The sequence below is a fragment of the Heteronotia binoei genome, chromosome 20 (assembly GCF_032191835.1).
Source record: "Heteronotia binoei isolate CCM8104 ecotype False Entrance Well chromosome 20, APGP_CSIRO_Hbin_v1, whole genome shotgun sequence".
In the NCBI taxonomy this organism is placed as follows: Eukaryota; Metazoa; Chordata; class Lepidosauria; order Squamata; family Gekkonidae; genus Heteronotia; species Heteronotia binoei.
This window is the reverse complement of record NC_083242.1, coordinates 23,419,929-23,432,009: the sequence shown is the minus strand read 5'-3', so window position 1 is coordinate 23,432,009 and position 12,081 is coordinate 23,419,929. Positions and strand designations below refer to the sequence as shown.

Here is a 12,081-nt window from a genome sequence, read left to right as displayed (position 1 = left end):
GGATAAACCTTTGTGACTCAGCGCTCCCTTCATCAGATAAAGGGAGCGTTGACTCTTGAAAGCTCATACTCTGAGGATCTTGTTGATCCCTCGGTAGCTGCTGGGCTGGAATCTGATTCTTCTGCTGCAGACCAACATGACTACCCTCTGAAACCTACTGTAGGCAGTAGCTTTTTTGTGGGCCCCAGAGACGGTGAAAGATGCTAACCTTATTTTTAGCGGTATAGACATACATTAGCTTTTTAGCTGCTTGCAGGAGAAGGCCCAGGGCTCAGTCACTGAGTGTACAATTTATACGCTGAAGGCTTCGGCTTCAATCCCTGACTTCTCTCGTTAAAAGGTCTCGGAGAAAGACCAGTCTCCTGAAGGCCTTAACTACCAGATGGTCTAGCTCAGGGGTCTCCAACCTTTTTGAGCCTGTGGGCACTTTGCAGTTCTGAACCACCTGCACAATAAGAACATGAGAGAAGCCATGTTGGATCAGGCCAATGGCCCATCCAGTCCAACACTCTGTGTCACATAAGAACATAAGAGAAGCCATGTTGGATCAGGCCAATGGCCGATCCAGTCCAGCACTTTGTGTCACATAAGAACATAAGAGAAGCCATGTTGGATCAGGCCAATGGCCCATCCAGTCCAACACTCTGTGTCACATAAGAACATAAGAGAAGCCATGTTGGATCAGGCCAATGGCCGATCCAGTCCAGCACTTTGTGTCACATAAGAACATAAGAGAAGCCATGTTGGATCAGGCCAATGGCCCATCCAGTCCAACACTCTGTATCACACAATGGCTGCCATTTGAGGCGGAGCCATCTACAAAACAACTACTTCAGTCACACGGTGAAGATGCTTGTGCTGTGGTAGCAGCTGTTGCCAAAGCAGTGTTTTAAAACATCTCTACAGCCCATCACATCTCCAGCGGCCAATCAAAAGACTTCTTGGGCAGACGCCCCACCCACTTTCTAAAACATCTGGCAGGCACCAGAGAAGGTGTCATGGAGCACCACAGCATGCACGTGCACCACACCAGGGACACCTGGTCTAGCTAGATGGATTCGTCTTTGCTAAAGCAATCAGCTGCACGATCCTTTATACCAGGGGTGGCCAACGGTAGCTCTCCAGATGTTTTTTTTGCCTACAACTCCCATCAGCCCCAGCCATTGGCCGTGCTGGCTAGGGCTGATGGGAGTTGTAGGCCAAAAAACATCCGGAGAGCTACTGTTGGCCGCCCCTGCTTTATACAATTTCCACCACCACCACCTCCCCACCTCTGATCAGGAGGAAGCAGGAGCAGTAGAGCCAGGAGAGGAGCAGCAAGATTGTTGTTCTGCATTCAATTCATTGGTAGGCTATGAATGCACATAACAATATTTACTGAAAAGATGCTGAATGGAAGACGACTCCCCCAAGGTTACCCTCAGAAGGTTACTGTACAAACTCTACATTCCTTTTACTTGTAAGCAAATTCAGGATGGATCCCCTGTTTTTCTTGATGAGCCATCAATAGGAGCACACGCGGGGTGGGGAGTCCTTAGTCTTCCTGTCAGGTAAACAGTACATGTCAAAAGAGGCTCACAGGCCCTGTGAATGCACTTGGAATTCTTGTTGTATTCGTGCCTGGCTGCTTGGAGAGATTCCAAGTTGCAGTATCCAGAGAGGTAATTCAGCAGCATCAGATGATTCCTATTTGTCTTTCAGGGTGAGAAAAGATTAAAAATGTATCAGACCACTATAATCTAAACAGGTCACTTTAATCTACTGTATTTTTTGCACCATAAGACTCACTCCCCCCCCCCCCAAAAAAAGCGGAGGGGAAAGTGTGTGCGTCTTATGGAGCGAATACTGCAAAAAATTCACACAAATGCCTCTAAATTCACACAAACGGCTCTAAAAACTAGGTGCGTCTTATGCTCAGGTGCGTCTTATGGAGTGAAAATTACGGTAAATGGATCATTATAGATAACTTTCCGCCATTGCCATTCCTTCCTCAGGGACCGTCTATGACTTTTATTTTCATAAACAAGCCAGCGGGCAGTGGAACATGTGGACGGAATACATCACGAAAGAAGAGCAAACTATTGCTGCTGGCACAAAGGTGGGATGTTAGAAGGGCTGGTGAAGAATACTATGGTGGTTCCTGGTTTCACGAAAGGAGAGTGGAAGATGTTACAGTGATAGGTTGTTGTGTGTTGTTTGGGGTGGAACTGCAGGAGCAAAGACCATTCTTAGGCATCATAAATGAACAGAGTCTGGCATTTAAGAAGATGGCCAGGGTGTCAAAACCTGCACGGGGGTCCCTGACCTGGATTGTCCAGGCAAGCCCAATCTTGTCAGATCTCAGAAGCTTAGCAGGGCTGACTATGGTTAGTACTTGGATGGGAGAATTCCTTAAAGTACCCAGTTGAGAGGACAGGGGCAGGCTCTATTCAGCCACCTCTCTGAATATTCTCCAGGCCTCAGTAGGGGTCAGTCACCAAGGTCGACATGACTTCCAGGTGCAAACACACACATGCACACACATATGAAATACCACACACCCCCCGGAAACCTGTAAGGGGTGAGGTGAGGCTTGTTGGGAGAGCACACAGCCCTTGAAAGCAGAAAATCCCCCATGTTTCCAGTGGTGCAAAGGGACTTGGGTATCAGAGCTAGGAAAGCTCTTGGGTATCAGAGCATGGAGAGCTGCTATCCAGGAGGGAAGAAGCATCATTAGATCAGGCAGAGAAATAGTTTATTTCATAGTTTGACTCAGTATGCAGAAACTAAGGGGAAAAGGAGGCCTCCAGCAAATATTGTGGGGGTGGAAAAATCAGCTCAAAAGGAGCTGTAATTTTTTTTAAATTACCAGCAATTTTCTGGTTGTTTGCCTTTTCTAGTGAATGCATCATTAAATGACATGTGTTACTAATTATCTCTTGCCATGGAAAGCCTGCCTTCCAGGAAAGCACATCTTTTATCTGCGTTGTGACCCTGCTTATTTGCATAGTCAGAAGTTCCAGGAATGATTATGAGCTTTGTTTTGGTATTTCCACTTCTAATAAGCAGGTGCACTGCAACAACAGACAGCAATAGCCCAGAATATTGTCTGGAGTACTTTGCAATATCCTTGTTCATGCCAAAACCAGATGGTGGGTTAGGGCTATGGAGTTAGGCGCAGGAATCTCAGTGGCTGGCTAACTGAGGAAAGGAAAAACAGGTTCATCCAATCTCAGTGGTGCACCCAGGCAGGTGAGGGATTGCCATGTGCTCCTGCGGAGGAAAGCAGAGCTTGCATTTGGGGAAATAGTTGCAGCCCACCCCTGACAGTGGGTTGCTAGTCCCATTGATGAAGATCTCACAATCAGGTGTGCAAGAATGACAAAGAGCGGTATTTGTTGACATCAGTCTTCTCTCCCTGGTGCTTCCATTTATGCTGGGGTGATGCTGGTGGACTCACAGTGGTTTTGAATCAGTTTAACCATTTTCTTTTAATAATGTATTTTGGTTTATTGTTTTAAACCTGATGGTTAGCCACCTTGAAGGTCTTAGCTGAAGAGTGAAAGGCAGGATATAACCATTTTAAGTAAATAAGGAGCTGGGCATTTCTTCAGTTTCTGAGAGATCAGTTTCTCAAAACCAAGCATCCTGTCCTGTCCCATCTTCTCAACAGGTCTCTGAACTTATCATCCCAACCACGGAAACTGCCAGGCAGAATTTTTTCTTGAAAACCTACGTGGAGCATAATATCCCTATGCTGTTTGTGGGATCCACTGGTACAGGGAAATCAGCCATTACACACAGTTTTCTGGTCCAGCTCCCAAAAACCAAGTATGTCCCAAACGTCATCAATTTCTCAGCCAGAACCTCAGCCAACCAGACCCAAGATATCATTATGTCAAAGCTGGATAGGAGGAGAAAAGGGCTTTTTGGGCCTCCGATGGGGAAAAAAGCCATTGTGTTTGTGGGTAAGACTTATCTACTTGCTTATCCCATTTGTGTGCTATACTTCTTCCAGGCAGTGTGTGTGGTTCTCCCCTCCTCTGTCTTCTCCTCACACCAACCCTGTGAGATAGAGGAAGAGATTGGATTTATGCCCCGCCCTTCACCACCCGAAGGAGTCTCAGAGTGACTTACAATCTCCTTTCCCTTCCCCTCCCCACAACAGACACCCTGTGATGTAGGTGGGTCTGAGAGAGCTCTCCCAGAATTGCTCTTGGGCTGATCAGCTCTGAGAAAGTCATGACTGACCCAAAGTCACTTCAGCAGCTGCGTGTGGAGGAATAGTGGGAATCAAACCTGGTTCCCCCCGATGAGAGTACACGCACTTAACCATTATGCCAAACCGGCCGAGAAGGAGAAAGTGACTGGCCATCTAGCAAGCATGTCTCCCTGATCTGGTGCTTGAACCCAATACAACATGGTGGCTCTTGTGCCTCATACATTCTCATTCCTTTGAATAGTTTGTGGACATGGAGTAGGAGTCACTGGAATGTATGTGTGTGGGGGAGGTGTTTCCTGCAGCGGACTACATGACCCAGGTGAATTTCCTGCATCGGACTACATGACCCTGGAGGTCCTTTCCAAGTCTATGATTCTGTGACACCCGCCCACCCCCCACTCCCCAGACAGGTGTGGCTCCTAGTTAGACAGGTCTCTATGAAACAGGTGATCCTTGAACCTTCTTTGCTCAAGCCTCCCTTGACCTTTGCCTTATCTTGGTCCCTTTCCTTGTGTAACATCACATCTTCGATTGAAACTTGAGATGGTGGTGGCAGATCAGTTTATTTAGCCTTGGATTTTCTTGGGTCGGGTGTGACGCAGGTAGTGCAGTGCCCAGTTTTAGCAGCAAAAGGGAGCCCAGGTACAGGGAGAGAAATCCTCTCCATACCTGCTCCTTATTGTTGTTTTTAATGAATTACTTTATTTATAGGCCTCAAGTATTTTTCTCTTAGCCAAGCTTACTTCTGGTATTGAAACGCAGACTATAGTCTGGGGGTTGGATAGATTTCAGGTAGGGGAACTAGACACCCATTTTGTTGAAGCAGACCCAGATTAATTATAATCAGCCCACTGCCATCCCGACATTTTTAAGCCATATACTGTAAACCTGTGGGGTACAGCTTGCCTGTTTTTAAAAATCATCATTGAAGCTAGATTGCCTCATCAAGTAGTCATAACAATGCTGCTTAGCATTTATATAGTGCTGTCTGTATCTAAAGCACTTCACACACAATATCTCACTATAATCCTCACAAATAGCCCTGTAAGGCGGGCCATTATTATGATCCCCGTATTACAGATGGGAGGACAAGGAGGCCGAGGCTGAGAGAGGGGCTTGCCTGAGGCCAACTGCTGAGTTTACGGGAAGGGCAGGAATCAAACCAGAGACTGCATGTCCTGTAGCCCCCAATAAGCCCTGCTGCATAGGAATTCATAAGAATTTCTGAATCCTCTGTTCCAAGCCTTCTAATGTCATTTGGAGCTAGGTTAATGGGAAACCTTTTCTAGACTCCTCTTCATTCATCCCCTCTGCCAGAAGAAGAAGATATTGGATTTATATCCCGCCCTCCACTCCGAAGAGTCTCAGAGCAGCTCACAATCTCCTTTCCCTTCCTCCCCCACAACAGACACCCTGTGAGGTGTGTGGGGCTGGAGAGGGCTTCCACAGCAGCTGCCCTTTCAAGGACAGAGTCTCAGAGTGGCTCACAATTTCCTTTACCTTCCTTCCCCACAACAGACACCCTGTGAGATGTGTGGGGCTGAGAGGGCTCTCACAGCAGCTGCCCTTTCAAGCGGCCTACAATCTCCTTTACCTTCCTCCCCCACAACAGACACCCTGTGAGATGGGTGGGGCTGAGAAGGCTCTCACAGCAGCTGCCCTTTCAAGGACAGAGTCTCAGAGTGGCTTACAATCTCCTTTACCTTCCTCCCCCACAACAGACACCCTGTGAGATGGGTGGGGCTGAGAAGGCTCTCACAGCAGCTGCCCTTTCAAGGACAGAGTCTCAGAACGGCCTACAATCTCCTTTACCTTCCTCCCCCACAACAGACACCCTGTGAGGTGGGTGGGGCTGAGAGGACTCTCACAGCAACTGCCCTTTCAGGGACAACCTCTGCCAGAGCTATGGCTGGCCCAAGGCCATTCCAGCAGCTGCAAGTGGAGGAGCGGGGAATCAAACCAGATCTTCTTCGTGGTCTCTGTGCAGTCCCACACATGGGGTCTTGCCGCATGCAACGGATCCATACCTCGGAGCTCCAATAGCTCGCCTATAGCGTTTTTTGGCACGCTTCCCTCCCGCTCTGGGGAGCAGGCACCAACCGCGCATGCCTGGAGCGGGGGAGGAGCGCCCATTCCACTCAGTTTCTTCCCTACCGCCGCCCGGACAACACCTACCTCGCTGCGTTTCCTCCTTAGCTCGTTCTCCTCTTCGTTCTTCTCTTCGTCTGGTATCGTATTCCTCCTGTTTCCTCATATTTCTTCATAATTCTCACTATTTTTCGTCCTAGAAAATTTTAAAAAAAAGTCCGTTCCTGCACTTTCTTTCCCCTTCTCTTCCCCTCCCTCCCCTCCCCTGTCCGGAGCGCATGGAAGGGAAGGTGACGTTTAAAAAATGCAGGCGCTGTGGAGCTAAAATCCCCATCTCTGACGGCCACAGCTACTGCTTATTTTGCCTTGGGGAAGCCCATCGAGTGGACTCCTGCCCACACTATGCTAACTTTGGCAAGCAGGCCCGTAAGAACTGCGCAGCAAGGCTCCAGAGCTTTCTTCTTGAACGGTCCTTGAGGGCTATGCCCACGTTGGGCTCGCCACCTCCCCCACTACGAGCGGGAGATTCGGCCTCTTTGGACGCGCTTCTATCGCAGAAGCAGAAGCCGCACAAGTCCGCAAAGAAACCCTCGAAGCACGCCGATACTGGCCATAAGTCTTCTAAGAAATCGCGTCATTCCGACTCCACGGATTCGGCGCCGAAAAAATCTCGTCATTCCGAATCGGCTGATTCGGCTCCGAGAAAACCCCACGAGTCGCACTCGGCTCCTAAGATACCTCGGGACTCGGCCTCGACTTCGGCATCAATGGATCCCAACGCAACCTCGTCAGTCCCGCTCTTGCTTCCGCCAGAACTGTCGGCGCCATCCGATGTAATCACTGACATGCCGCAGTTAACGCCCCATGCATCTACGGCAGTGGAAGTAATTCCAATCCGATCTCGCTCACCTTCAGTCCGCAGCGTGGTCCCCTCCGAGTTTCTCGAGCCCGACTTATCTACCGACCCTACTCAAAAATACTTAAAGTCATCTCTTCGACTCGGGTCCTTCCGAGATGTCGCGGTTTCTCCCTTGTTTAGGGAGTCAGCAACTCAGGTTTCTACACACCGAGTCCGCTCTCGTTCCCCAACAAACCAAGTCTCCGTGCGTCGGATCCGATCCCGTTCGCCAACACATCTTTCTTCTCTTCGAGCCCGCTCTCGCTCCCCTCGCAGGCGCCGCAATTCTGGCTCATCTACTTACTATGAGCACCAGGATTACTATGCACGTGCACGCTATGACTACTCATCCTTTTCTCGATCCCCTTCACCGAGAAGCCGACCTTACCATCGCCTCTCCCGTTCCCCCTCTGAAGAGGGAACACACAGCTACCGGTACCAGGATTCAGCCCCTTATTTGGGCCGTGAGGTTCTTACCCCTCGAATCCGCTATGAAGCTTCGCCTCGACCCCGCGACTCCGAGAGCCTACTCGGTTTCGAGACCCCGAATATTCTCCATCTCGGCACATGGAATCGTTTCGAATCCAGGAACGTCCTCGGTATCGGGATGTGGAGAAACCCCGTACTGCCCCCGCGACGGTTTCGACTGCACCTCCAGATATTGCTACTCCACCTCGATCATCCAAGGATGCTCAGATGGATGCTCAGACTTCCAAGCCTCAGACTTCTGCTTCGGAACCGATCGTGCCACCTCATTCTCCTCTAGAGAGGACTCCCACTCCGACAGAGAAACCTCAGCATCGTCGGATTCAGAGGACCACCCTGCCTCTGTAGCGTCAGAATCTACACCACAGCTTCGCCTTTCACCATCGGATGCTTCTAAGGCCTACTTAAATCTCATCACCACTATGGCCGAGACTTTAAAGATCACTTTACCTTCCGACTCCCCTAAAGTCTCGGACATTGTACGCGACCTAGTGCAAGCTGACTTCCCACCAGGGTCACTTCTACCAATGCTACCTGTGCATCTTGAGGGCTTGCGTGAGGCATGGGACAAACCCGCCTCAGTCCCACCTACTTCCAAACGATTCGACTCTCTCTATAGAGTTCATGCTCCTGATGCTAAATTTCTGGCTTCACACCCGGCACCTAACTCCATAATAGTGCACTCTGCCACTAAAGCCAAGCCATCCAGACATCCCACACCACCAGATCGAGAGGGTAGAAAACTGGACACCCTGGCAAGGAAAATATTTAACTTGGCTTCTACCAATTCTAAACTCAATAACTATTTAGCCTACTTCTCTGCTTACATTTTCAACCTGGCAAACCAGTTTACGCCCCTCATCCCTTCCCTCCCTGAGACCTCCCAGAGAACAGCTTCCAACTTAGTATCGGAATTGTCCAGAGTGTCCAAGCAGGAGATAAACTCGTTACGCCATGCTGTTTCATGCTCTTCGAGGGTCTTTGCTTCCTCCGTTGCTCTGCGCCGTCATGCCTGGTTAAGATCTACCAACTTGCAGCCAGATATCAAGCAAAAAATTGAAGACCTTCCTTTCAACGGCCTAGGCCTCTTCCATGCATCTACGGACGAAGTACTGACCTCAGTTGATGATGGCCGCAAGCGTGCCAAACGCCTGGGAGTCTCCCAACCTTCCTCCCAACAGTTTAATCGGGGAAAACCCTGGAGACCATCGTTCCAGAAACGCCAACGGTCACCTAAACAGTATGATTACTGGAAGCGGAAGAGCGTACAACAAAAGCCTCAGTTCCAACAGAGGCCTCGGTCTCAACAGACCAAGAAAGCTTCCCTTCCTGCTAAACAGTCTCTTTGACTCTCTTCAGACTCCACCTGCTTATCACACACGGCTTTCCCCCTTCCTTCCGACCTGGAACTCAATCACAACCGACTCCTGGGTGCTAACCATCGTGCGTCTAGGCTACACAATCGAGTTCATTTCACCACCTCACCACCATTACTTCACAGCTACCCCCCCCCCTCTCCTCACCTCCATCAAGAAATTCTGGACCTGCTCCAGAAAAATGCCATAGAACCTGTTCCTCTTCAACAGCGAGGGACGGGCTTCTACTCGAGGTACTTCCTGGTGCCCAAGAGGGATGGAGGCAAGCGTCCTATTTTAGATCTTCGGAAGCTGAACAAACATATCGAATACAGGAAATTCAGAATGATATCTCTGCAATCCATCCTGCCTCTGATCCCCAAGAATTCTTGGATGGCTTCCCTAGATCTTCAGGACGCTTACTTCCATGTGACAATCCGACCTCAGCATCGGAAGTATCTTCGATTCGCCATGGGCCACCATCATTTCCAGTACATATCCCTGCCATTCGGACTTTCCACTGCACCCAGGGTGCTCACCAAGTGCATGGCAGTGGTGGCAGCTGCTCTCCGCATTCGGAACATCCCGGTCTTCCCATATATCAACGACTGGCTCCTCATTGCACCAACTCAACACCTACTGGAGACGAATGTCCAGACAGCTCTTTCTCTCCTAAACTCTCTGGGCCTGCGTGTGAATACCACCAAATCACACCTCACACCAACCCAGGACTTGCAATTCATAGGGGCCCTTCTATGCACCTCTCTTCATCGTGCTTTCCTCCCGGAGGACCGAGCGTTCACCATCATCGCCCTTGCCAAATCAGTTCAATGAGAACCGCTTCAATCCACCTTCACCATCCAACGCCTTCTGGGCCTAATGGCAGCCACTACATCAGTTCTTCGCTTTGCCAGGCTCCGGATGAGACAACTGCAGCTCTGGTTTGTGCGTGCCTACCATCCTCACGTGCAACCGCAGAGTACTTTGCTCACTGTTCCCCAGAGAGCACTTCTTTCTCTCACCTGGTGGACTGTACCCAACAACCTCCTTTCCGGCATGCCGTTTCTTCCCACTCCTCCGACGGCTGTTGTGACCACAGACGCCTCCAAGTGGGGATGGGGAGCCCACTTAGAGGACAAGACTGTCAGAGGGCTTTGGACTCCCTCAGAGAGGGCCATGCACATAAGCTGCTTAGAACTGATTGCTGTGCACAGAGCCCTCCATACGTTCCTTCCACTGATCTCGGGTCAGCACGTTCAGATCTCCACCGACAATATGACGACAGTATTTTACATAAACAAACAGGGAGGCACCAGATCCCTCCGGTTGTGCCGTATAGCCATACTGCTCTGGGAATGGTGTGTCAAACACGACATCTATTTGACTGCCATCCACCTCCCAGGTGTGGAGAATGTTCTGGCCGACTCTCTCAGCAGGGTTCGGATAGACAACCACGAATGGTCCATCAACCTGGTCTACCTTCGTCGCATCTTTCGGTGCTTCGGAACACCCACGGTGGACGTCTTTGCCTCCAGGGACAATGCGAAATGTCCTCGATTCTATACCAGAAGAGGCAACGACGCCTTTCTGCAGGTTTGGAGAGGTCCTCTACATTTCCTATTCCCCCCAACCCCCCTCTTAACACGGGTGCTGATAAAGATCACTTGAGACGGCACGGACTGCATTCTCATTGCTCCATGGTGGCCACAGCAACCGTGGTTCACGAGGCTCCTGCAAATGTCCTGCCACACTTACCGACGCCTTCCTCTTGTGGGCGATCTCTTGTCTCAAGCCAACGGCCAGGTACTGCATCACAACCTACAGGTTCTGGCCCTGACAGCGTGGAGAATCCGTCCTCCTTCCTCTCCACAGAAGTAGCTAACATCATTCTTAACGCAAGAAAGCCTTCTACTAGACTTTCTTATCAACGCAAGTGGAAACGCTTCTGTTCGTTTGCAGCATCCAATCATCTGCAAGCAGAATCAGCACCCCTGAATTTGGTTCTTGATTATCTACTGTTCCTACAGAGATCAGGACTCTGCTATTCCTCCTTAAAAGTTCACCTTTCTGCCATTTCCGCATTCCATGACCCTGTTGACGGCAAAACCGTTTTTTCTCATAGGTTGTCCAAATCATTTCTCAAGGGCATGTTGCACCTACATCCACCTGTTAAACCCTTTGTTCCAGCTTGGAGTTTATCCCTAGTTCTTTCTTGTCTAATGAAGACTCCCTTTGAACCCATGGCTAGAATAGATCTCAACCTTCTGTCATGGAAGACGGCATTGTTAGTTGCCCTGACTTCAGGGAAATGCGCAAGTGACTTATGTGCCTTCCGCCATGATCCTCCCTACACAATTTTCCACAAGGATAAGGTTGTTCTGCGACCGGACCCTGCCTTCCTGTCTAAAGTTGTCTCCCAGTTCCACTTATCGACGTCATCTTCTTTGCCAACGTTTTTCTCCAATCCAACCGACCCAGGACAAAGAGCCCTGCATTCCCTAGATGTCAGAAGGGCTCTATCCTTCTACCTTGCTCGTACACAACCTTTCCGTAAGGACCCTAATCTGTTTGTGGCCTACGGTAAACCTCACAGAGGACACAAAATTTCTACCCAGAGACTATCTAAATGGGTAGTCAGTGCCATCAGGTTGTGCTACGATCTGGCTAAGCAGCCCCTACCCGAAGGCCTTAAGGCTCACTCTACCAGAACGGTCTCGACGTCTTCGGCTTTCCTACAGGGCATCTCCTTAGAGGACACCTGTGCTGCCGCATCCTGGTCCTCACCGTCCACGTTAGTCTCCCATTATGCCTTAGACGTTCGTGCGAGACGAGACGCCTCCTTCGGCCAAGCGGTCCTCAGATCCATCTTCCATTGAAGCCAGGGATGAGTGCATCCGCTTCCACCTATAACCTATTTGGTGCGATGTGATATGATTATGTGACTAACTCTTTTCTTTTACCAGCACCCTCCACCAGGACATTCAGCTGGCTAGTCACCCATGTGTGGGACTGCACAGAGACCATGAAGAAGATAAACAGGTTGCTTACCTGTA

The 12,081-nt window shown here is 49.8% G+C and overlaps 1 protein-coding gene across 1 annotated transcript in view; it reads left to right on the top strand.

The window, feature by feature from the left end:
• Positions 1-12,081, top strand: part of DNAH3 (dynein axonemal heavy chain 3) — a 169,926-nt gene that overhangs the window by 108,158 nt on the left and 49,687 nt on the right. Inside the window, exons 41-42 of the mRNA XM_060261037.1 lie at positions 1,995-2,098; positions 3,653-3,947. Of these exons, the coding sequence (XP_060117020.1) occupies positions 1,995-2,098; positions 3,653-3,947 (399 nt within the window). The remainder of the gene's footprint in view (positions 1-1,994; positions 2,099-3,652; positions 3,948-12,081) is intronic.